The 24475-nt window shown below is 42.6% G+C and overlaps 3 protein-coding genes across 12 annotated transcripts in view; 2 read left to right on the forward strand and 1 right to left on the reverse strand.

Moving 5' to 3' along the window:
- LOC110534616 (oocyte zinc finger protein XlCOF7.1-like) overlaps window positions 1-24475 on the forward strand; it is a 1104347-nt gene that overhangs the window by 1067225 nt on the left and 12647 nt on the right. For 3 of the 7 annotated variants that reach the window (XM_036934452.1, XM_021619562.2, XM_021619622.2), the window contains exon 7: window positions 1013-3116. The exons of 1 other annotated variant lie outside the window; for it this stretch is intronic. In XM_036934452.1, the coding sequence (XP_036790347.1) occupies window positions 1013-1951 (939 nt within the window). In that variant the 3' untranslated portion in view covers window positions 1952-3116. Of the gene's footprint in view, window positions 1-1012; window positions 3117-12729; window positions 12844-13398; window positions 13511-14258; window positions 14387-18186; window positions 19707-23765; window positions 23931-24475 lie in introns of those variants that run through there. 3 more of the 7 variants (XM_036934450.1, XM_036934448.1, XM_036934454.1) reach the window with 3 other exon arrangements.
- Window positions 1-24475, reverse strand: part of LOC110534627 (zinc finger and SCAN domain-containing protein 22-like) — a 231841-nt gene that overhangs the window by 132836 nt on the left and 74530 nt on the right. The gene's annotated exons all lie outside the window — the stretch shown is intronic.
- Window positions 9180-12672, forward strand: LOC110534721 (zinc finger protein 23-like). Its single transcript, XM_021619655.2, has 3 exons — window positions 9180-9683; window positions 10459-10589; window positions 10779-12672. Exons 1-3 carry the CDS (start codon window positions 9401-9403, stop codon window positions 11958-11960), a joined length of 1596 nt encoding a protein of 531 aa, XP_021475330.2. The 5' UTR covers window positions 9180-9400; the 3' UTR covers window positions 11961-12672.

Raw genomic sequence — 24475 nt, forward strand, 5'->3', positions numbered from 1 at the left:
AGCACTTCCTATGTTCGTTGTGTGGGAAAGCCTTCAGTTTCCCCCAACAAGTGGCGATCCACCAGAGGATGCACATGGGGGAGAATCTGTTTGGTTTCCACCTGTGCCAGGCAAGTTACTCTCACTCGTCCAAGCTGAAAAGGCACCAGAGGGTCCACACAGGTGAGAAACCCTATAGCTGCCCCCAGTGTGAGAAGAGGTTCTCCCACCAGTACCAGCTGAAGATGAGCCTAAAGATGCAGACGGGAGAGAGGCCATTCGCCTGTACGCACTGCAGGAAGAGGTTCTCAGAGAGAAGCTACTTGAGTCTTTGTAGTTAATTCTGTTGGTTTTGGATGTGGTGGGGAACTAGATGAGGTGAACTGAGGAAAGAATGAGTATGATGAGGCAGATCGATTATATGGTGATGGTTGGAGTTATGGTGTCTGTAAAAATACTTCACTGATGAAAAGTGACAACTATGTCCCTTTAGATGTTATAGTGAGGTAAGGATAGTGCCTTAATTCATGTTTACTTGACATGAAGTACTGTAGCTGTGTGCGCAATGTTGAACCTTTTCAAAAGTATTCTAAAATGTATTTTTTTAAAGCGGGGGTACCAGATTTACAAAAAAGTCAAGTGTTACCATAGTGAGAAAAGTTATTCTACTTGTCACATCACTTTGCGCATTAAAAGTACTGTACCTCAAAGTTATGTGAGTGTATGACTTTTGTTGAAATGAAATACAAAATCAACTCTGTGCTGACTGACTTGGTTATTTTTGTATCACTGCAGGGACTGAGTTTCCCTTATCTCAGTGGAACCAAAACATTATACTTAATTCTTGCATGAACACATATGGACATTTTTTATAATAAACTCCAATGGCTCCATATTGTTAGGTACTTGAATCACAGTGTTAGAAATGGGCTTGACTGTGGTTAACATTTAATAATATCATGTTTCTGTTTGTATAGCGAAGAGTTTCTTCTAGAATCCTTTACATGTTCTTCTGTTCAATTTGTGTTTACAGTCTGCAGTCCATGATGATCTGCTGATATCCGGTGTTGCTGGTGGGAGAGACTGGACCTCTGAGGCAGCTGGTCACAAACCCTGGCCCTGGATCAGAACCCTGGATCAGGAGCCATCACGCTTTCTTCCCGATTTGGAACTAGGACCGAAACACGAGGGACAAAGACTCCACCACCACATAGAACACAACCAGTGGACAGATGGACTGAACCACCTCAGTCCTGGTCGTCATCAGAGAGACGGAGGCTCCAGTCAGGGATCCAGTCTGCAGCCCAGACCCTTCTCTTCACATTCTCAGTGCAGGGATGGAGCAGGGCCTGGGGCTGATAGAGATAGACCCTCCTGTTCCTATGATACAAACACCACAGTATCCATTATGAACAGAGCAGGTCACCCTGGGCTTCAGCCTTCAGAGAGAGTAGTGGGAGACCCATCTGGTGGTAGTCTATCAGCAAGTCTGTCTTCTCCTTCAGGGTCTCAACTAATGCCTGGTGACTGGGTTCATAGAAGGTCTGGACCTGGGTCTAGCCTTCCTCAGTTACCTCAGGTTTACCCCACCAATACAGACACGGTCAGGATGGGCGTTCACCCCAAGAGGTACCTAGCCTATAACACAGAACACAATCCCAACAACACCCAAACAATGGCTAGAGGTCAAGGAGGGAGCTCAAAGACTAACCACCTGACGGTGGTGGCTCCTGCTTCTACCTCTGGTGTTATTGGCTCACAACGTGGGAGGCCAAGTGTTAGGTCGGATGCAGACAAGCCGCACGCATGCCCCACATGTGGGAAGCGTTTCACTGAGGCAAACTATGTGAAGAGGCACCAGACCGTTCACACCAAGGAGAGGCCCTTCAAGTGCAAACTGTGTTACAAGAGCTTCGCCTTCCTGAGTAACCTTATCAGACATAGGAGTGTCCACAATGGGAAGAAATTGTAGCATTGTGGCTTGAGATGTCCACAGGGCATATCTGGGAACCATTTTTTAGTTGACATAATATAATTATCGTGTGAAGTGTCTTGGGGCAAGAGGTTAATTAATCACATACCCCTCAACCCTTTGTTAACTGTGTAAATACCTGTTTTTAGAGAGAAAGTAAACCTAGGCTAGAACAAGGACAGTTGAATATTTACCTTACTGAGGTGATGTAGATGGGATAAAGTCGTTCTATTATTTTCTACTCTATTCTTGCTAACATGCTGTTCTTTCTAAACAAGTCTGCTCTCAGCTTGAAATATACTGATCATAGGAGATTTGATGTGAGATGTACTAAGCAGTACCGTATTTCAAAGAACAGTGCGCACACCTTTTTTGTTTAACCACCCCCTTTGAGCTATGACGCCAACTAAAAAAGACCCTCTTCTTCAGTGTAAACGGAATCGCTGTGTGTATGAACTGTAGGGGTAGTCATGTTGCTGGAGATCAGAAGTGTCCAATGAGAGAATGGCAGGTTGAGGTTGCCAGAGTTGGTGTAGTACAGAAGGTGTCGTATGCTAAGGTAGTGAAGAGAGTAGTAGAGGAAGATCCAGGGCGAGGGATCCTAATAGGTTCCCTATGAGTAGGCCGAAGTTAATAGAGAATCCATAGAGAGTAATAGGAATAACGTGCGCTTCAAGTTAGCTTGGCTTCTTAGCGTTCATTGAAATGGGATCTAAATCACAGAAAATATATTTTGTGACAGCTGCAGAGAAGAACTTTACGTGATTTTACTGCAGACGATTTACAAGGTGTGTTGAACGATAGTGTCCCATCCTCCCAGGCAGCCGGCCTGGTATAGGATCAGATGGGGCCAAAGTGGTGGAATAGTGAAGTTTTAGGTTATTTATTTATTTTTGTTTTATTTATAAATATGAAGTTTAATTTTTTTTTAAATGATGAAACAGTAACATACAAAAAAACAGAACAGCCAGAGGGATTACACAAATAAATAATAATACAAATCCACATTGTATCAAATCAAATACAAAACATGTACCGAATACATTGACATTTTGTTTGGCATACATTTGAATGATTCTAAATATTTTTCCAAATCAGATTTTTCTTTATAAATGTTGAATTTGTATGAACAATATTCAAAATAAAATAGAGATTTATGACATACTGACATTCAATTGTGGAATCAGTCTAGTAAAATAATATGTCAAACTTAGATATTTCAATGGTTGTATGCATTTTGTTGCCAAGATATAGTTTTACATCAGTCCAGAACACCTCACTATGTAAACAATTACTGAAAAAGTGTTCAATATATTCAGTTTATTGTTCACAGAAACTGCATTCACTGGTAACATTAGGTATATATTTAGAAATCAAGCTATTACACAGGTAGAATCTATGGATAATCATAAAGGAGATCACCTTTACTTTATTGGTCACCATAAATGTGTGTGCAGTGAGCCAAGCACGGCGCCAGTTTACATCAAACGATGAAGCCCAACAAAATATAGCAAGAAGGAATAGATTTCCTGTAGATAATATCCCTTAATAAACGATTGTTGAATTTCTTATCTAGTGAACTTATGCCATTCACCTGGATATCGCTTACAATAGATGTTTCAAAATATGCATTATTCTGAAGTAAAGATTTTATCCCACTATGTATAGCTTTTATAACAGTGTCAAATTCCTTGCTTGAAACCTTGAAGTTGTATCTTCCCATAAATTCTCTCCACGTAAATAGACTGCTACTAATTCTTACTAATTGGCTGGACTAAGGACAAAGTTTTTCGAGAACCAGTTACTGTAAAATAACATTTTGTTTCTATGTAATATTGAACCATTATTCCATATATAACATTTATGAGGTGAAAAGTTGTGTTTATACAGCAAAGACCAGCACATTAAAACCTGCTTGTGAAAAGCCGGCAATTTCATTGGAAGTTTACCCACAATATAGGGACTTTGTAGTAAAAAATTAAGCCATCCGAGCTTCTGAAAAACAAAATGAGGTATAATATTCCAGAAACGATGAGGATTTTTGAAGTACCTTTTAACCTAGTTGACTTTTTATATATTATTAAAGAGAATGATGTCAAAGACATTTAGACCGCCATTACAAACCCAGTTGGCGCCTTTCCAAATCATGTCCAATCAATTGAATTTACTACAGGTGGACTCCAATCAAGTTATAGAAAACATCTCAAGGATGATGAATGGAAACAGGATGCACCTGAGCACAATTTCGAGTCTCATAGCAAAAGGTCTGAATACTTATTTAAATAAGGTATGTTTTTTTTGCAAACATTTCTAAAAACCTGTTTTCGCTTTGTCATTATGGGGTATTGCCTGTATATTGATGAGGATTTATTTTTTTTTAATCAATTTTAGTATAAGGTTGAAACGTAACAAAATGAGGAAAAAAGAATGGGGTCTGAATACTGCCCGAATGCACTGTAGATATTGCACCATACACAATTTCCTATGCATGGTGTCCGAGTAAAAGGGCGGTCCTTTCTACTCAGGAGCACTTGTACTTTTCAAATCCCCAGAGTTTATAGCCCCAGCAGCGTCACTGCTCATTTTTGCTGCCCTAAAACAGTGGCTAATCAGCTTAAATCCAATAGTTTTTTCATAATGGGCACATATATTGTGCATAAAATAATTTACTGTACATTGTGTTGCAGTAAAAGGGGGGGGTCCATTATACCCAGGAGCACTTCTAGTTTCTAAATCCTTTATTAGGATAACACAATAGCTTGACCTGTAACCAGGATCCATATAATTGTCACTGAGGCGGATGCAGGCTCATGCACAGATAGAGACGATAGCTTCAAATCATTCCAAGCAAACAGTTTGAATATTCAATCTTCCAGAATCTAAGTGATACCAAGTCTTTCATTTCATTTTTGCGCCTTATAAAAAACGACTTTGATATCACAGGTAGAGAGAGGCTGCAGTAGCATAATGGTGGTGCTGTTGAGCAAATGTTCAATTATTAAACAAAGATGTGTTTACAGTCATGACAGAAAAACACAGTACACACACAGCTTCACAGCGAGATCTTAGTGAGTTTGATGTTTTTTTCTATTTCATTAAAGAGAGATTATAAATAGTGTTTAACTAAATGTTCTTGCTCTATCCCCACATTTATTTAAAGTAGTTATATTACAGTGAACTTTGATGACCCCTATGTAACAAAAAAAAATGAACCTGTAAAAATAGCTGGTAGATTTTTTTGGGGGGGATGTGTGTCATTAGTAGAGCAATAATCCATTGTTATTAACAAGGCAAAGCATAACATGCCCATACTGTGCCAGCTCCAAGATTGGAAAAACTCTTGTTTACTGTATATTAGGTAACCTAATACAATTTTAACAGTAAATATTGATTTTAAACATTTTGTCACATGTGCTAGATCAATAATAGATTGTCATTAACAATGCAAATCATAACATACCCATATAATGACAGCTACAAGGTCGGAAAAACACTATAGTTTATTGTATATTATAAACTGGGTGGTTCGAGCCCTAAATGCTTATTGGCTGACAGCCGTGCTATATCAGACCGTCACTATATCACGGGTATGACAAAACATTTATTTTGACTGCTCTAATTATGTTGGTAACCAGTTTATAATAGCAATAAGTCACATCTGGGGTTTGTGGTATATGGCCAATATACCACGGCTAAGGGCTGTATCCAGGCACTCCACATTGCGCCGTACATTAGAACAGCCCTTAACCTTGGTATATTGGCCATATACCGCCTTATTGCTTAATTACAGTAAACTTTGAGGGATTATAATTACATTTCAACACAATTTAAACATTTTGTCACATGACACCAGTAGATCAATAATAGAGTGATTAACATGACACACACCATTGCTTCCTTGTGTTATTGAGGAAGAAGATGAGAGGAGGATGTACACCATTGAGGCCAACAAACAGAAGAGGAGCAGAAGAGACTGCAACCTGACTGCTGGAAGAGGGAACCAACTCAGTGAGGAAAGGACACACCAATTCTATGTAGCCTCTTGCATGGTGTTCATTTAAATTCTTGCCCCTTGGAACTGTCCCTCAGATTAGCCTCTCCTGTCTGTCCATTTCCCTCTCCCTTACAGGTTTCCCAGGGGAACTATGAGGTGCAGACACAGGAGAGGACCTGGGAGGTTTTCCAATGCCTCACAAAGAAGGGCAACTATTGGTAGATGGGAAGATACAAAAAAAACAGACATTTAACATCCCTTTGAGCATGGTGAAGTTGTTACAATTTGGATGGTGTATCAATACACTCAGTATGCACACATCACTGAGTACTACTTGCTCAGTTGTGCACCGGGGCCTCCCACTCCTCTTTCTATTCTGTTCTCTGAAGGGCGTAGTATACAGCGTTGTACGTGATCTTCAGTTTCTTGGCAATTTCTCGCATGGAATAGCCTTCATTTCTCAGAAGAAAGTTATTTGTTTCTGGCCATTTTGAGCCTGTAATCAAACCCACAAATGCTTATTCAATCGGCACAACAGTTTTCAGCTGTACTAACATAATTGCAAAAGGGTTTTCTAATGATCAATTCGTGCCATTGGAACACAGGACTGATGGCTGCTGATAATGGGCCTATGTAGATAATCCATTTTAAAAAATCAGCCATTTCCAGCAACAAAAGTAATTTACAACATTAACAATGTCTACACTGTATTTCTGATCAATGTAGTGTTAAATGGACAAAAATGTGCTTTTCTTTCAAAAATAGACATTTCAAACTTTTGAACTGTTGTGTATGTACATTTTATATTTCTGTATTTCATTTTCAACACATTTGCAAAAAAAATCTAAAAACATGTTTTCCCTTTGTCATTATGGGATATTATGTGTAGATGGGTGAGAGTAAAAAAACGATTTAATCAATTTTGAATTCAGGCTGTAACACAATAAAATGTGGAACAAATCAAGGGGTATGAAAACTTTGTGAAGGCACTGTAAGTGTCGAGACGGTGCGTTAAATCCCCAATACAGTTTTAGCGTTCTTATAGGTTAAATGGAGAGCCAAAGTATCCCACTGAGCCCATTCCAGCCATTACCGGGGTGTGTTTGACAGGTAATAAAAAAAAAAAATCAGCAGTCGTAACGTTAACGGAAAAAACGACAGGTCAAGAGTATGAAAGAGTCACAAGGGTAAAAGCAATCAATCCAGCGATATTTAAGTGACAAGTGGATTTTGCATTTCAAACACAGGAAATGGATGGCTGAAAAAGACAGATTCTCAGGTGGGCTGGGCATGCGCATTGCTTTGTTTTAGGCTGCAAAATAAGCAGCGACGCTCCTCTGGGTGTAAACTGTGGATTTTTAATCTAAAATTCTCCTGCATAGAATGGACCCCGCTTTTACTGCGACACAACGTAAAGCCAATTCTGCAATAAATGACAGGAGTATATACACACACAAAATGGTTGACCATTTAGGCTTGAAAAAATAACCAAATCACATCTTAAAGAAAGACTTTTAATGATTATTTGTATGATAAGTATAAAACATTAACAATTGTGCACATTTATAAAATGTACAAAACGGGACTCTTATTCTGAAGAATTCCAAAAATCTGTGCCCAGAAGTATTTAGTTATACTAGCCTGCTTGAAAGTGGTTTCTGTGTTTATAAATCGTCCTTTACAATGTTCTTGCTGTAAAATATTTGGACATGTAAGAAGTGTCTGTAGAGGTGAGAAGCCGAATGAGATTTCACATGTAAGGTAGAAGTGAATGGACAAGGAGCAAAGAACATTTCCCAGGACATAGACATATCTGATATTAGCAGAAAGCTTACACTCTTGTTAATCTAACTGCACTGTTCAATTCACAGTTGCTATTATAGTGAAATAATACCATGCTATTGTTTAAGAAGAGTGCACAATTTTGAACATGAAAAGTTATTAATAAACAAATGAGGCACATTTGGGGAGTCTTGATACTAAATTTTGAACAGAAATGCAATGATCAGTCTAAAACTTTTCACATACACTGCTGCCATCTAGTGGCCAAAATCTAAATTGCAACTGGGCTGGAATAATACATTATGGCCTTTCTCTTGTATTTCAAAGATGATGGTACAAAAAAATTGAAAAGGACGGTTGGTTTTTTCTTTGTATTATCTTTTTCCTTTCAAATGGTACTAAGAATATGCATATCCTTGCTTCAGGGCCTGAGTTACAGGCAGTTAGATTTGGGTATGTCATTTTTGGCGAAAATCGAAAAAAAGGGTCGGATCCTTATGTTTAAGAGTCTCCAATGCAGAGGCTGTCAGAAGGGGAGAAAGGTTGAGTATCTGTGAAGGTCCGATGGTGGTGAATACCGGTAGGCCTACACTGCAGCCTGAGAAGGCCCTATCACCAGCTGCAGAACCCAGGAATGATTCATGTGAAGAAAGTGGATTTTGTGTCTTTTATAGCGATGGGAGTAAACAGCACTGCACAAGTTGAAAAGAAGTTAAGAAAGATCAACATCATTTCTGCAACTGAACGCTTTCCGGGATTAAAATATTTTGTGAGGATCTACATGTCTCATGCGGTCCCACCCTCTCAGGCCCCAGAGCCTTTATTTTTTCATGACTGAATAATAGGAATGTTGTTTTTGGAAATGTTTTACATAATGTTATTTTCTAAGCCAGCAGCATACCACCCTACATACCACTGCTGGCTTGCTTCTGAAGCTAAACAGGGTTGGTCCTGGTCGGTCCCTGGATGGGAGACCAGATGCTGCTGGAAGTGGTGTTGGAGGGCCAGTAGGAGGCACTCTTTCCTCTGGTTTAAAAAATATCCCAATACCCCAGGGCAGTGATTTGGGGACACTGTGTAGGCTGCCGTCTTTCGGATGGGACATAAAATGGGTGTCCTGACTCCCTGAGGTCGTTAAAGATCCCATGGCACTTATTGTACGAGTAGGAGTGTTAACCCCGGTGTCCTGGCCAAATTCCCAATCTGGCCCTCAAACCATCACGGTCGCCTAATAATCCCCAGTTTACAACTAGCTCATTCATCTCCACTCCTCTCCCCTGTAATTATTCCCCAGGTCGTTGCTGTAAATGAGAACGTGTTCTCAGTCAACTTACCTGGTAAAATAACAGATAAAAACATTTCCTTTCACCAAAATTGAATTCACATTTATTTGATTTTTTTCCCACCTCCGTCCAGTTGGTGGCGGCAACACACCATTTGCTCGTCGTTCGCCATAAAACCTCACGGAAGAAAAAGTAAACGGAAGTAAGCTTTGAACAAGAACAATCTTCACGTTAGCGTTTTTGTGAGATTCATTAACACAATGAAACTAATTTAACTGCACAGTATCACATACTTGTCCCAGGTAGTCTTTCATTTGCGTTGGAGACAGGACTTGGCTTATAGATGTTATCTAGGTAACGCAACCTAGCTTGTAACGTTAGCTGTTAACAATGGCTAACTGTATGGTTTTTCACACTCAAATAGCCTCCATCATGGAGGTACTAGCGAATGCAGCCGTGGCAGAGATCTGTAAACTCGTAGACGACGACTATGCAGTGTTTCGTTTAGAAATTTCTCAAAGCCAGAAAGAAAACAGGGGATTGCGGAGGAAACTACAGTTAATAGAACTGAAGGTGGCACGGGAGCGCGCAGAGAGGACAACGCGAGATCGCGTCCTCGCCAGTCGTCCCAGTAGTGTCAAGATCCTCGACCGATACAGAGGAATGGCAAAAGGTACATTTAGCAGAAGGCGGAGCTGCGCGACCTGTCTCCGCACTGCACATGTGTGACTTTAGATGTGATAACCAGAATTGGGTCTTGGTCAGTTTTTGAATAGTATGCAATAATTCCCCTGATTACTTGGCTATCTTGTACAAAAACACAGTATTATATTCTAACCAGCATCTCCTATTATTTACTCAATAAAAACAAGCAATATGGAACATAACAATCTATAAATAGTATATCAATACATTATGAAAATTGCTACCTGCGAGTACCTGCTACCTCCGTGCCAATAGTCTATAATATACCGTTGAGCATTGACAGTAGCTAACCTAACCACTTTAATTTTATTTAACTTGGCAAGTCAGTTAAGAACAAATTCTTATTTTCAATGACAGCCTAGGAACTACCTGTTCAGGGGCAGAAAGACAGATTTGTCAGCTCGGGGATTTGAACTTGCAACCTTTCAGTTACTAGTCCAACGCCCTAACCACTAGGCTACCCTAAGGTGATGTGGTAATATACCATGGCTCTAAGGGCTGTACTTATGCACAACGCAACACGGAGTGCCTGGATACAACCCTTAGCCGTGGTATATTGGCCATATACCACAAACCCCAGAGGTTCCATATTGCTATTATAAACTGGTTACCAATGTAATTAGAGCAGTAAAAATACATGTTTTGCCATACCTGTGGTATACGGTCTGATATGCCATGGCTGTCAGCCAATCAGCATTCAGGGCTCGAACCACCCAGTTTATAACCCCCAATAACTCTCTCAGGTGAAGGACATCTCACTGGAGGTCACAGGAACTTTGTGAAGCCAGCAGGACACAATACATGGAGAGATGACCAACCAATCATTGTTGATGAGGGGAGTGGAACCTCAACCCAGCATGTTATTGTGATAGAGGTTAGTGTAATAGTGTTGCATAAAAAATTACAGTTACTTACAGTTAGTAAATCAAGTGTGGTTTGTTTATTTCAGAAAGGCTCCCCTCAGCTCATTCACTTGCCATAGGGGAGCTTGTGAGATTTCTCTACGACATTGTTATCCAATTCAACTCATGTACTGGTTATGAACTACTTTCTCTTGTGTCAGTCTGCAGATGCAGAGGCTGCAGGTCCTGGAGTCAAGCAGGAGAGATCTGAAGGAGAAGAGGACCCACGGCACAGCAGAGACATTCAGACTGGAGCGGCTGAATCGCCCCCTGTAGCTACAGAGAACCCCACCACCGCCCCAGCGCAGCCCAGGAACCAACGCAGCATCACGGCGATCAGTGGAACGCCGGAGGTTAGTGGAACGCCGAACGTCGTCCTCAAGTCAGAAACAGACATCGAGACTTTAACGGGACTGGGTCGACTGGGCTGTCCTCCTGCTCCCCGCTCAGAGCATTTACTTTATGGTAACTCGAGCCCGAGGCCGGTTCTGTCCCATCAGGACCCAAGTGGCTCGTTATATACTGTCAATGATCCATCCTGTTCATACGCTACAGGGACAGAGATGATACCTAGTGACATGCCTGTGGGCTTAGAGTTACACACTGATCTGTCTAGAGGGGACTGGAACCGGTACAGTAGTAGTGTATACTCTGAAGGGTCCCTAGATAAGAAAGGGGAGGGTCTGGTTGTAGATGAGGTGACTGTGAAAGTGGAGGGCGACGTTCCTCTGACATGGAATGCAGACGAGACTCAGTTAGGAGAAGGACACTCGCAGGGCAACACTAGTGACTTCTTAGACTACAGGGAAAGCTTAGAGACCAATCTAAATTTCGCAACCCACTCCCCTTTACATGTGTTCAGGGATCGTGATCCAGTGTCTACGTCAATGGCACCCTCCGATTCACATGGCCGTGTCCTTTTCGATCAGGTATTGAACTCAAACGACAGGGCTAGAGCCCAGACTCAGGGAGGGGGAGCCACATCAGGCAATAGTAAAGAGAAACGGTTTCTCTGCATGTTCTGTAACAAAGGCTTCAGCTGCCTCCAGAAAGTGGAGGTTCACCAGAGGATCCACACAGGGGTAAAACCCTTCAGCTGTACCCAGTGTCACATGCGCTTCGCCCAAGCTGGCACACTGAAGAGGCACCAGAGGGTCCACACAGGGGAGAAACCCTTCAGCTGTACCCAGTGTCACATGCGCTTCGCCCAGGCTGGTGACCTGAAGAGGCATCAGAGGGTCCACACGGGAGAGAGGCCCTTCGCCTGTACGCACTGCAGGAAGAGGTTCTCAGAGAGGAGCTACCTCAGGATGCACCAGCAGAAAAAACATTCCACTCTATAACATAGGAAGTAAAAATTCCACTCGATAGCTTCTGATGTTTAGATCAAACCCTGCATTAAAGACAAAGATGAATTGTCATTGTTGTCAGCAGAAAAGATCCACAGATGACTTTGGAATAATGAGAGTAACAGATTTCAGTGTTGAATATTCCTGGGTAGAATATTTCATTCATACATTGTGTGATATATAAGCCTAAAAAGTTGGTTACATATTGTGTTTGTACTATGTGGGCAATATGATGTTCATAAATGCCTATTTCATTGCTTCCGTTCAATAATTCAATAACCCCCCCCAAGACACTTGAATGAATGCAGTTTATCAAGTTCATGCTGATTTTTTTGTTGGTGTTTGTGTGGTTTTCATATGGTATATTTAACACTTGTTTATGTTTATTAAACACAAAATGTGACTTTTCATTCTAAGACATTCATTGAGACTATCTTTAGTTAGCTTAGTCTTTATATACACTTACTAAATATAGCTACACATACCCACACTAACAAACACCTACTGTACACATCAAAATAGTTTAGTCAGGTTTGTCTGACTTTTGACTTATCATAGCGGACTTGTTTTCTTTACCTACAACATCATATTTATGTGCACCATAATGGGTTTAACAACAATGAAATCATTATCCATGTTGAAAGTGTGTTTTATCGTGTGCGTATATGTACCTGAGGGAGTATATGTCTGTGTAATCTGCATCACCTCTCTCTTCCAGGAGGAGGGTCCAGATGTGGTGCTGGTGAAGGAGGAGGGATATGAGGAGGGTCTGGGGAACCCTGAGGGGACCATGGTCATGGAGGACAACCAGACTTCACCTCTTGAACCCACAGAGGAACCATCTGAGCAGCACAGGACCACACACAGTCTCACTGAGGTGAGCATATGGAAACTACTGTCTGAATGGTATTAGGTCAGGACCCATATCCACAAAATGTGTCAGAGTAGGTTTGCTGATCTAGGAGCAGTTTTGCCTTTTCTATTTGGAAAGGTCCTAGATTAGCACTCGTACTCTGAGACTCGGGGCACCAGGTCTTGATTAATTTTGTTGTAATTGTAGGACGATGCCTTTGAATTATTAGTTTAATTTGATTACTTCACACTCTTTAAAGTTACATGCTAGCTGTACCTGAAGACTTCCAGTCTTTGCGCTAAGCTGGTTTGCGCTGGCTCGCAAAATTGCCTCTAACTTCCTGCACACTGGACCCAGAGACGAAAAAATTGTATCCACAATTTAATCTGACTCTGGGGAAGTAGATAATTGCCCGTATCATTAACTATCCCTTTAAAGAGTGTCACGTAATCAAATTAATTAACATGTTTGCATAGTACTCATAGCAGTCCCTCATTGCCCAATCAGAAGATGCTCCATAGCAGGGTGCTCATATCAGATTTCTTGATCCAACATCCTCTCACTCTGTATCTCTTACAGTCAGTAGACATGGAGGATGGGAAGCCTGATCTGCTGCTGGTCAAAGAGGAGGCAATAGAAGATGGATCAGAGAGCATTGATTTGATGAGTGGACTAAAGATGGGGGAGCAAAGTAAGAGAGAAATACATATAGCCTACATACTGTAATAATCTTCAATGGGAATAGGGATGCACCTGGCTATTATTTTTGTAATTATTTATTAAACAATATCAATACAATTTGTATAAAATACACACAAAAAAAGATGTACACTGACTGTACAAAACATTAGGAACACCTGCTCTATCCATGATATAGACTGACCAGGTGAAAGCTATGATCACTTATTGATGTCACCTGTTAAATCCACTTTAATCCATGTAGACAAAGGGAGGAGACAGATTAAAGAAGGATCTTTAAGCCTTGCGACAATTGAGACATGGATTGTGTATATGTGCCAATCAGAGGGTGGGTAAGACAAAATATTGAAGTGCCTTTGAACGGATTATGGTAGTAGGTGCCAGGCGCACCGGTTTGAGTGTGTCAAGAACTGCAACGCTGCTGTGTTTTTCACGCTCAACAGTTTCCTGAGTGTATCAAGAATGGTCTACCACCCACAGGACATCTAGCCAACTTAACACAACTGTGGAAAGCATTGGCGTCAACGTGGGCCTGTGGAACGCTTTCAACACTTTGTAGAGTCCATACCCCAACGAATTGTGGCTGATCTGAAGGGAAATGGGGGTGCCACTCAATATTAGGAAGGTGTTCCTAATGTTTTGTACACTCAGTGTATATCAACATAAGTCAGACATCACCAGGCAAATAACACATTAAAAATCCATGTTTGTTAAGTCTGGACAGTAACCTCTTCCTGCAGGTGGTTGGCTGGAAGCTAACAGAGGAGACTGGGAAGCCATCTTGGATTCCCAGACCCAGACGTGTGCAGGCAAGAGCCCGGGGGACAACATCACTGAGCAGGCCAGGACGAGAGGTGACATAATGGAGGTCAGTGGATGGGACTGTGTCCTCAACTCTGGGCTGGGGAACAACACTGTTAACCACAACCAGAAACAAAAATTTGAATACAAATCAACATTCAAACTTAGTCTCCATGACGACAGACTGGCTGAGACCAGGGCTAGGAATAGATTTTGTCTGCGAGGGTGGGGAGGTGTCCGTATGCAGCTGGAGAGAACAGACACAGACTCGGCTATCGATGCTCCGTCCTGCTACTATAGTTGTGATTCAGAGAGACTGATGACGCCTCAGGTTAACCACCTAACAGGTGCTGCCTTCAGCCTGCCTTCTATAGGATCTATCAACTGGAACATGGACCCTGTGACAACACAGACACTCCCTGGCCTCCGTCCTCCTCACACTCTCCTTATGTTAATCCAGACCTCAGACAGTGCCAATGCCTCAACACTAAATGGCTACACAAGCCCATTGACAAATGACAGTAGTAGAGATGGAATAAGTAAAAGTGATGGCGCCAAAGAGAAGCGCTTCGCGTTTTCATTTTGTGGGAAAGCTTTCAGTTTCCCCAAACAGGTGGAGATCCACCAGAGGATGCACACGGGGGATTAATTGTTCAGCTGCCACCTGTGCCGGGCCAGTTTCTCTGACTATTCCAACCTGAAGAGGGTCCACCTAGGGGAGAAATTAAATTGCCCACAGTGTGAGAAGAGGTTCTCCCACCAGCACCAGCTGAAGGTGCACCTGAAGAGCTACGCAGGAGAGAAGCCGTTTCCCTGTGTTCTCAGAGAGGAGCTACCTCAGGATACACCAGCAGAAAATTCACATGGCCCATGTATAGTGAAATGTAATGTAGTACTAGTTATACTGAACAAAATGTAAAAAATAAAAATATAAAACCCAACAATTGGGTGAGTTACAATTTATATAAGGAAATCAGTCAATCGAAATGAATTCATCAGGCCCTAATCTATCGATTCACATGACTGGGCAAGGGTGCAGCCATGGGTGGGTTTACCCCACTGGTGAGCCAAGCCAATCCTCTGGGGAGCCAGGCCCAGCCAATAAGAATGAGTTTATCCCCTCAAAAGGGCTTTATTACAGACAGAAATACTCCGTTTCATCAGCTGTCCGGGTGGCTGGTCTCAGCTGATCCTGCAGGTGAAGGGTTACACGTGGTCTGTGGTTAAGGCCAGTTGGATACACCCAAATTCTGTAAAACAACATTGGAAGCGGCTTATGGTAGAGAAATTAACATTCAGTTCTCTGGTAACAGCTCTGGTGTACATTCCTGCACTCAGCATGCCAATTGTACGCTCTTCCTCAAAACTTGAGATATCTGTGGCTTTGTGTTGAGACAAAACTGCACATTTTAGAGTGGCCTTTATTGTCCCCAGCAAAAGGTGCACCTGTGTAATGATCATGCTGTTTAATCAGCTTCTTGATATGCTACACCTGTCAGGTGGATTATGTTGGCAAATGAGGAATGCTCACTGACAGGGATTTAGACAAATTTGTGCACAACATTTAAGAAAAATAAGCTTTTTGTGCATATGGAACATTTCCGGGATATTTTATTTCAGCACATGAAACACGGGACCAACACTTTACATTTTTTTAAATATTTTTGGTCAGTATAGTTTGTTGGTAGTTAATTCTGTTGGTTTTGAATGTTGTAGGGAACTGGATGAGGTGAACTGAGGAAAGAATTAGAATGATAAGGTGATGGTTGGTGTGATTGTGTCTGTAAAAATGCTTCACTGATGAAGTGACAACTATGTCCCTTTAGGTTGATGCTGGTGCTTTATAGTGAGATAAAGATAGTGCCTTAGTTCATGTTTACTTGACATGAAGGTGTATGTAATGTTGAACTTTTCCAAAGTATTCTAAAAAATTATTTATGAAGTAGTGAAGCTGTGTGTAAGTCCCGTATGTAAGTGTATGACCGTTTTGTTGAAATTAAAGACTAAATCGACTGTGTGCTGACTGATTTGTATTTTTTTTTAAAATTTTAGTTTCTCTCATCTCAGTCGAACCAAAACATTATACTTCTTTCTTGAATCAACACATACAGTGCATTCAGAAAGTATTCAGACTTTTTCCACATTTTGTTACGTTACAGCCTTATTCTAAAATTGATTAAGTCTTTTTTTTCCTTTATCAATCTACACACAATACCCCTAGTCATATTTGCACATTTACAAAAAAATATATTCCAAAAATGACCTTATTTACATAAGTATTCAGACCCTTTGCTATTAGTCTCGAAATTGAGCTCAGGTGCATCCTGTTTCCATTGATCATCCTTGAGCTGTTTCTACAACTTGACTGGAGTCCACATGTGGTAAATTCAATTGACTGGACATGATTTGGAAAGGCACATGCCTGTCTATATAAGGTCCCACAGTTGACAGTGCATGTCAGTGCAAGAACCAAGCCATGAGGTCGAAGGAATTGTCCCCAAGAACACAGTGGCCTCTATCATTCTTAAATGGAAGAAGTTTGGAACCACCAAGACTCTTCCTAGAGCTGGCCGCCTGGCCAAACTGAGAAATCGGTGGAGAAGGGCCTTGGTCAGGGAGGTGACCAAGAACCCAATGGTCACTCAGAGAGCTCCAGAGTTCATCTGTGGAGATGGGAGAACCTTCCAGAAGGACAGCTATCTCTGCAGCACTCCACCAATCAGGCCGTTATAGTAGAGTGGCCAAACGGAAGCCGCTCCTCAGTAAAAGGCACATGACAGCCCGCTTGGCGTTTGCCAAAAGGCACCTAAAGGACTCTCAGACAATGAGAAACAAGATTCTCTGGTCTGATGAAACCAAGATTGAACTCTTTGGCCTGAATGCCAAGTGTCATGTCTTGCGGAAATCTATCACCATCCCTACGGTGAAGCATGGTGGTGGCAACATCATGCGGTGGGAATGTTTTTCAGTGGCAGGGAATGGGAGAGTAGTCAGGATCGAGGGAAAGACGAACGGAGCAAAGTACACAGAGATCCTTGATGAAATCCTGCTCCAGGGCGCTCAGGACCTTAGACTGGGGCGAAGGTTCACCTTCCAACATGACAATGACACTAAGCACACAGCCAAGACAACGCAGGAGTTGCTTCGTTCACATGTACGCCTGCCCCACCTGTCAGAAACGCTTCGCTGAAGCGTACTATGTGAAGAGGCACCAGGCCGTTCACACCAAGGAGATGCCCTTCAAGTGCAAATTATGTTACAAGAGCTTCTCCTTCCTGATTAGTCTCTGAATGTCCTTGAGTGACCCAGCCAGAGCCCGTACTTGATCCCGATTGAACATCTCTGGAGAGACCTGAGAATATCTGTGCAACGACGCTCCCCATCCAGTCTGACAGAGTGTGAGAGGATCTGCAGAGAAGAATGGGAGAAACTCCCAAATATAGGTGTGCCAAGCTTGAAGCATCATATCCAAGAAGACTCGAGGCTGTAATCGCTGCCAAAGGTGCTTCAACTAAGTACTGAGTAAAGGGTGATATTTCAGTTATGTCTTTTTATAACTGTTTTTGCTTTGTCATAATGGGGTTTGTGTGAGATTGAGGAAGAAAAAAAACTTCATACATTTTAGAATAAGGCTGTAATGTAACAAAATGTGGAAAAAGTTAAGGGTTCTGAATACGTTCCAAATGCACTGTATAGAGCATTGTTTTTTATATAATAAATTGCAGTGCCGCCATATAGTTAGGTACTTGAATCACAATGTTATAGATTGGCTTGACTGTGGTTAACATTTTATAATATGTTTCTGTTTGTACAGCAAAGAGTTTCTTATATAAACCTTGATGTTTTCTGTACAATCTTTATTTGCAGTCTGCAGTCCATGAAGACCAACTGATACACGGTGTTGCTGGCGGGAGAGACTGGACCTCTGAAGCTGCTGGTCACAAATCCTGGTCCCGGATCAGGACCCTGGATCAAGAGCCGTCACTCTTCCTTTCCGAGTCGGAACCAGGACCCAACCGCGGGGGACAGAGACTCCACCACAACCACTACATAGAACACAACCAGTGGACAGGTGGACTGAACAACAACAGTCCTGGTGGTCATCAGAGAGACAGAGGCTCTAGTCAGGGATCCAGTCTGCAGCCCAGACCCTTCTCTTCACAGTCTCAGTGCAGGGATGAAGCAGGGCCTGGGGCTGATAGAGATAGACCCTCCTGTTCCTATGATACAAACACCACAGTATCCATGATGGACAGAGCAGGTCACCCAGGGCTTCAGCCTTCACAGAGAGTAGTGGGAGATGCCCCTGGTGGGAGTCTAACAGGAAGTCTGTCTTCCTCTTCAGGATCTCGCCTAATGCCTGGTGACTGGGTTCATAGGAAGCCTGGCTCTAGCCTTCCTCAGTTACCTCATGGTTACCCCACGAATATAGACAGGGTCAGGATGGGCGTTCACCACGAGCGGTACCTAGCCTGTAGCACAGCACACAATCCCAACAACACCCAAACAATGGCTAGAGGTCAAGGTGGGAGCTCAAAGACTAACCACCTGAGGGTGGTGTCTCCTGCTTCTACCTCTGGTGTCATTGGGTCACAACGTGTGAGGCCAAGCGTTAGGACAGACGCCGGCAAAACGTACGCCTGCCCCACCTGTCAGAAGCGCTTCGCTCATGCGAACTATGTGAAGAGGCACCAGGCCGTTCACACCAAGGACAAGCCCTTCAAGTGCAAACTATGTTACAAGAGCTTCTCCTTCCTGACTAGCCTTATCAGACATAGGAGTGTCCACAACGGGGAGAAATCGTAGCAGTGTGGCTTGAGATGTACGCAGGGGATGTCTGTGAACTATTCTTTAGTTTAATTATTATAGTTATCATGTCTAGTGTCTTGGGGTAAGAGGGTAATTAACCACATACCCATCAGTAACCTTTTGTTAACTTGCTATTTGAAATTGGATTGTAAATACCTGTTTTTATGAGAGTTGCTAACACACTGTGCTTTCCAAGCAAGTCTTCTCTCAGCTTTAAAGACAGTGATCATAGGAGATTTGAATTGTATTATAATAAGCAGTATCTTATTTCCAAGAACAGCGCGAGTACCTTTTTCATTGAACCACACCCATTGTGTAAATGGAAGTGAACAGTGACAAATAACTATTTCCACGTTAGTGTTTTTATTGTTATTTAGACTTTTATTAACACCCTGGAACTCAAAATATGACTAATTTAACTGAACAACATCACATACTTCCCCCAGTTAGTGTTTAATGCGTTCTGGTAACTCCGAGCTCCCCAGGTCATCCACCTCTCGTGCATATTTTTTGTTCTGGCACCTCCCGATTTACAAATTAAGCGCTGATTACATGATTAAACAACCAAAGTTATTCTACAACATTGCCTGATTTTTTGCGTCTTGTTTTCGTTCTATTGTAAGGCCTACATGAAATGTACCAAACGTGTTTGTATGTAATAATTCTTGAAAACACATATTGCTGTTTTTTATAATAAACTCCAATGGCTTCATATTGTTAGGTACTTGAATCACACTGTCAGACATGGGCATGACTGTGATTAACATGTAATGTTTCTGTGTGTACAGCGAATAGTTTTTGTCAGGTATCCTAGTGGTTAAGAGCGTTGGGCCATTAACCGAAAGGTCGCTGGTTTGAATACCCGAGCATGACTAGGTGGAAAAACCTGTTGATGTGCCCATGAGCAAGGCACTTAACCCTAGTCGCTTCTGTATGTTGTTCTGAAGCAGAACATCTGCTAAATGACTAAAACGCAAATGTAATAAACCCTTATGCTTTTCTGCAAAATCTTTGTTTTCAGTCTGCAGTCCATGAAGACCTGCTGATATCCAGTGTTACTGGTGAGAGAGTGGACCTCCTGAGATCGCTGGTCAAAAAGACTTGCTCCGGATCACGACCATGGATCAGAAGCCATCACTCTTCCTTCCCGAGTCAGAACCGGGACCGAACCACACAGAGCACATCTGGCGGGGAGTGAGCCGGCAACCGGAGGGTTGCTGGTATCAATATCTCAAGTACCACCTACCACTGATGTTCCCTTGAACAAGGAACTTAACCCCCTAAACTGCTCATTGGACGGTGCACTGCAGCTGCTCTCTGCTCCAGCCTCTACAACCTAATGTGTGTTTGTATGTATGTGTGTAAATCAGGGGGTTGGATAAAAGCAGAAGAAAAATTCCCATCACACAATCCCAATAACAATGGCTAGAGTTCGAGGGAGCTCAAAGACTGGCTCCTGCTTCTACCACATCATAACGTGGGAGGCCAAGTATTAGGACAGACAAGCCATACGTGTGGGAAGCGCTTCTCTGAGGAGAAGTATGTGAAGAGGCCGTTCACACCAAGGAAAGGCCCTTCAAGTGCAAACTAAAAAAGAAACGTCCCTTTTTCAGGACCCTGTCTTTCAAAGATAATTCGTAAAAATCCAAATAACTTCACAGATATTCATTGTAAAAGGTTTAAACACTTTCCCATGCTTGTTCAATGAACCATAAATAATTAATGAACATCCAACTTTCCCATGCTTGTTCAATGAACCATAAATAATTAATGAACATCCATCTGTGGAACGGTCGTAAAGACAATAACAGCTTACAGACGGTAGGTAATTAAGGTCACAGTTATGAAAACGTAGGACACTAAAGAGGCCTTTCTACTGACTCTGAAAAACACCAAAAGAAAGATGCCCAGGGTCCCTGCTCATCTGCGTGAACGTGTCTTAGGCATGCTGCAAGGAGGCATGAGGACTGCAGATGCGGCCAGGGCAATACATTGCAATGTTCGTACTGTGAGATGCCCAAGACAGTGCTACAGGGAGACAGGACGGACAGTTGATCGTCCTCGCAGTTGCAGACCACTTGTAACACACCTGTACAGGATCGGTACATCCGAACATCACACCTGTGGGACAGGTACAGGATAGCAGTAACAACTGCCCGAGTTACACCAGGAATGCACAATCCCTCCATCAGTGCTCAGACTGACCGCAATAGGCTGAGAGAGGCTGGACTGAGGGCTTGTAGGCCTATTGTAAGGCAGGACCTCAACAGACATCACCGGCAACAACGTCGCCTATGGGCACAAACCCACCGTCGCTGGACCAGACAGGACTGGCAAAAAGTGCTCTTCACTGTCGAGTCGCGGTTTTGTCTCACCAGGGGGGTGGTCCCCCCGTGTGGTTCTGGGATTTTTGCTCACCGTTCTTGTGATCATTTTGACCCCACGGGGTGAGATATTGCGTGGAGCCCCAGATCGAGGGAGATTATCAGTGGTCTTGTATGTCTTCCATTTCCTAATATTTGCTCCCACAGTTGATTTATTCAAACCAAGCTGCTTACCTATTGCATATTCAGTCTTCCCAGCCTGGTGCAGGTCTACAATTTTGTTTCTGGTGTCCTTTGACAGCTCTTTGGTCTTGGCCATAGTGGAGTTTGGAGTGTGACTGTTTGAGGTTGTGGACAGGTGTCTTTTATACTGATAACAAGTCCAAACAGGTGCCATTAATACAGGTATCGAGTGGAGGACAGAGGAGCCTCTTAAAGAAGTTACAGGTCTGTGAGAGCCAGAAATCTTGCTTATTTGTAGGTGACCAAATACTTATTTTCCACCATAATTTGCTAATAAATTCATAAAAAATCCTACAATGTGATTTTCTGGATTTTTTAACTCATTTTGTCTGTCATAGTTGAAGTGTACCTATGAGGAAAATTACAGGCCTCATCTTTTTAAGTGGGAGAACTTGCACAATTGGTGGCTGACTAAATACTTTTTTGCCCCACTGTATATGTAACATCGGAGATTAAGTAATGTAAACCAAACCCCACAGAAATATGTTATTTGGTGTTTCCTTGAACATTCCTATCACTCATGATTTTTTTTTTGCAAGAAAAACTGGGTCTGGGTATCTAAGGGTTAAGCTGTCCCAGTTTATATGATGTCCCAGTTTTTTTTCAAGTAACATTGTATGAATTTAATCGTGTGAGGGTGGGTTGATGAACACTGTCAGCATGGCCACTGCCATTTCAATACCGTACCTCTCTTATTGCTTCAAGGCACACCTTGATACAACCACCAAACGGGAGCAAAAAAAAAGTGTGTTCAAGAACATACAATAAAGTTTTGGGGAAACGTGTTGTTCAGTACAAACCCTTCCGCAACGTAGAAAACGTGCAAGCGAACTGGTTTCATGAGCGTCACCAGCGCATACCCTTTGAACTATGACGCCGCCCATCCATGTAAACGGAAGTAAACGACCAAGAACAATTTCCACGTTCACGGTTTTATTTAGACGTTTATTAACACCATGGAACTCAAAATATGACTAATTTAACTGCACAGCATCACATACTTACCCCACGTAGTATTTAATTCGCGTTGGAGAGAGGACTTGGTTGATATATGTTTTCTAGGTAATGCTAGTTAGCTGCTAACAATGGCTAACTGTATGGTTTTTCACACTCAGATAGCCTCCATCATGGAGGTGCTAGCGAACGCCGCCGTGGCAGAGATCTGTAAACTCGTAGACGACGACTATGCAGTGTTTCGTTTAGAAATTTCTCAAGGCCAAAAAGAAAACAGGGGATTGCGAAGGAAACTACAACTACTGGAACTGAAGGTGGCACGAGAGCGCGTCCTCGCCAGTCGTCCCAGTAGTGTCAAGATCCTCGACCGTTACAGAGGATTGGCAAGAGGTACATTTTGCAGAAGGCCGAGGTGCGCGGCCTGTTGCCTTTCATATATAGCTCAGTGTCTGACGCCCCGTTCCCATGCTACACATGTGGTTAACTAGAGTTGGATCATGGTCAGTTTTTGGATAGTATGCAATAAATCCCCTGATTACTTAGCTATCTTGCACAAATACACTATCATATTCTAACCAGATTCATGTTTAATAATGCATTTCCTATGATTTACTAATTGAATACAATATGAGGCATGGATTATAATAAATAGATCTATCAATAGTATATGAAGAAGATATGTTAAATGTTACTTTACATCCTTGCCAATTCTAGATGTGTCAATAGTGTACAGTATATAGTTGAGCATTGACAGTCCATAACCTAAACACCTCTTTTTCCCCCCTATTTACTCTCGCAGGTGAAGGACATCTCACTCGAGGCCACAAGAGCTTTGTGAAGCCAGCAGGACACACTACATGGAGTGATGACCAACCAATCACTGTTGATGAGGGGAGTGGAACCTCAACCCAGCACGTTATCGTGATAGAGGTTAGTGTAATAGTATTAGATCAAAATTACATCAAATGTGACCCGTTTATTTCAGAATGGCAACCCCTCAGCTATTCATGAACACCCTTATTTATATGCCACATGGGAGCTTGTGAGACTTCCCGACAACGTTGTTATCCAGTTAAACTCATGTACCAGTAATAACCTCCTCTCTTCTTGTGTCAGTCTGCAGATGCAGAGTCTGCAGGTCCTGGGGTTAAGCAGGAGAGGTCTGATGGAAAGGATGACCTATGGCGCAGCAGAGACATCCAGACCGGAGTGCCCCCTGTAATCACGGAGGTCCCCACCACTGCCCCAGCGCAGCCCAGAACCCAGCGCAGTATCACGGAGGTCAGTGGAACGCCGAACGTCGTCCTCAAGTCACAGACAGACACCAAGACATTAACTGTAACACACAGACTCTTACACACAGGATCTGACCCAGAGAGGCTGGGGAAACTGGGCTGTCCTGCTCCCGGTTCAGAGTACTTACCAGTATTTCTCCAGAGCCAGAGGACGGTTAATTCCTATGGTGATGGTGACGTGTTAGACACTGGCGGTGATGATCCGTCTTGTTCTTACGCTACAGAGATGGACTCTAGCAACATGCCCTTGGGTTTAGAGACACAGACTGATCTGTCTAGAGGGGACTGGAACCAGTACAGTAGTAGTGTATACTCTGAAGGGTGCCTAGATGAGAAAGGTGAGGTTATAGTGATAGATGAGGTGACTGTGAAAGTGGAGGGTGACGCTCCTCCCACATGGAATGCAGATAGTCACCTAGGAGATGGACACTCACAGGGCACATCTTTCTTAGATTACAGGGGAAGCTTAGAGACAAATCCAAATGTCCCTACCCTCTCCACTTTACACACGCTCAGGGATCGCGACCCAGT

This window comes from Oncorhynchus mykiss, chromosome 10 (assembly GCF_013265735.2).
Source record: "Oncorhynchus mykiss isolate Arlee chromosome 10, USDA_OmykA_1.1, whole genome shotgun sequence".
NCBI lineage: Eukaryota > Metazoa > Chordata > Actinopteri > Salmoniformes > Salmonidae > Oncorhynchus > Oncorhynchus mykiss.

Coding starts and splice junctions, on each gene's coding strand:
- LOC110534721 (XM_021619655.2), top strand. CDS start 9,401: ATGGCTAACTGTATGGTTTTTCACACTCAAATAGCCTCCATCATGGAG. Junction 9,684..10,458: donor ATACAGAGGAATGGCAAAAG/GTACATTTAGCA, acceptor TAACTCTCTCAG/GTGAAGGACATCTCACTGGA. Junction 10,590..10,778: donor AGCATGTTATTGTGATAGAG/GTTAGTGTAATA, acceptor CTCTTGTGTCAG/TCTGCAGATGCAGAGGCTGC.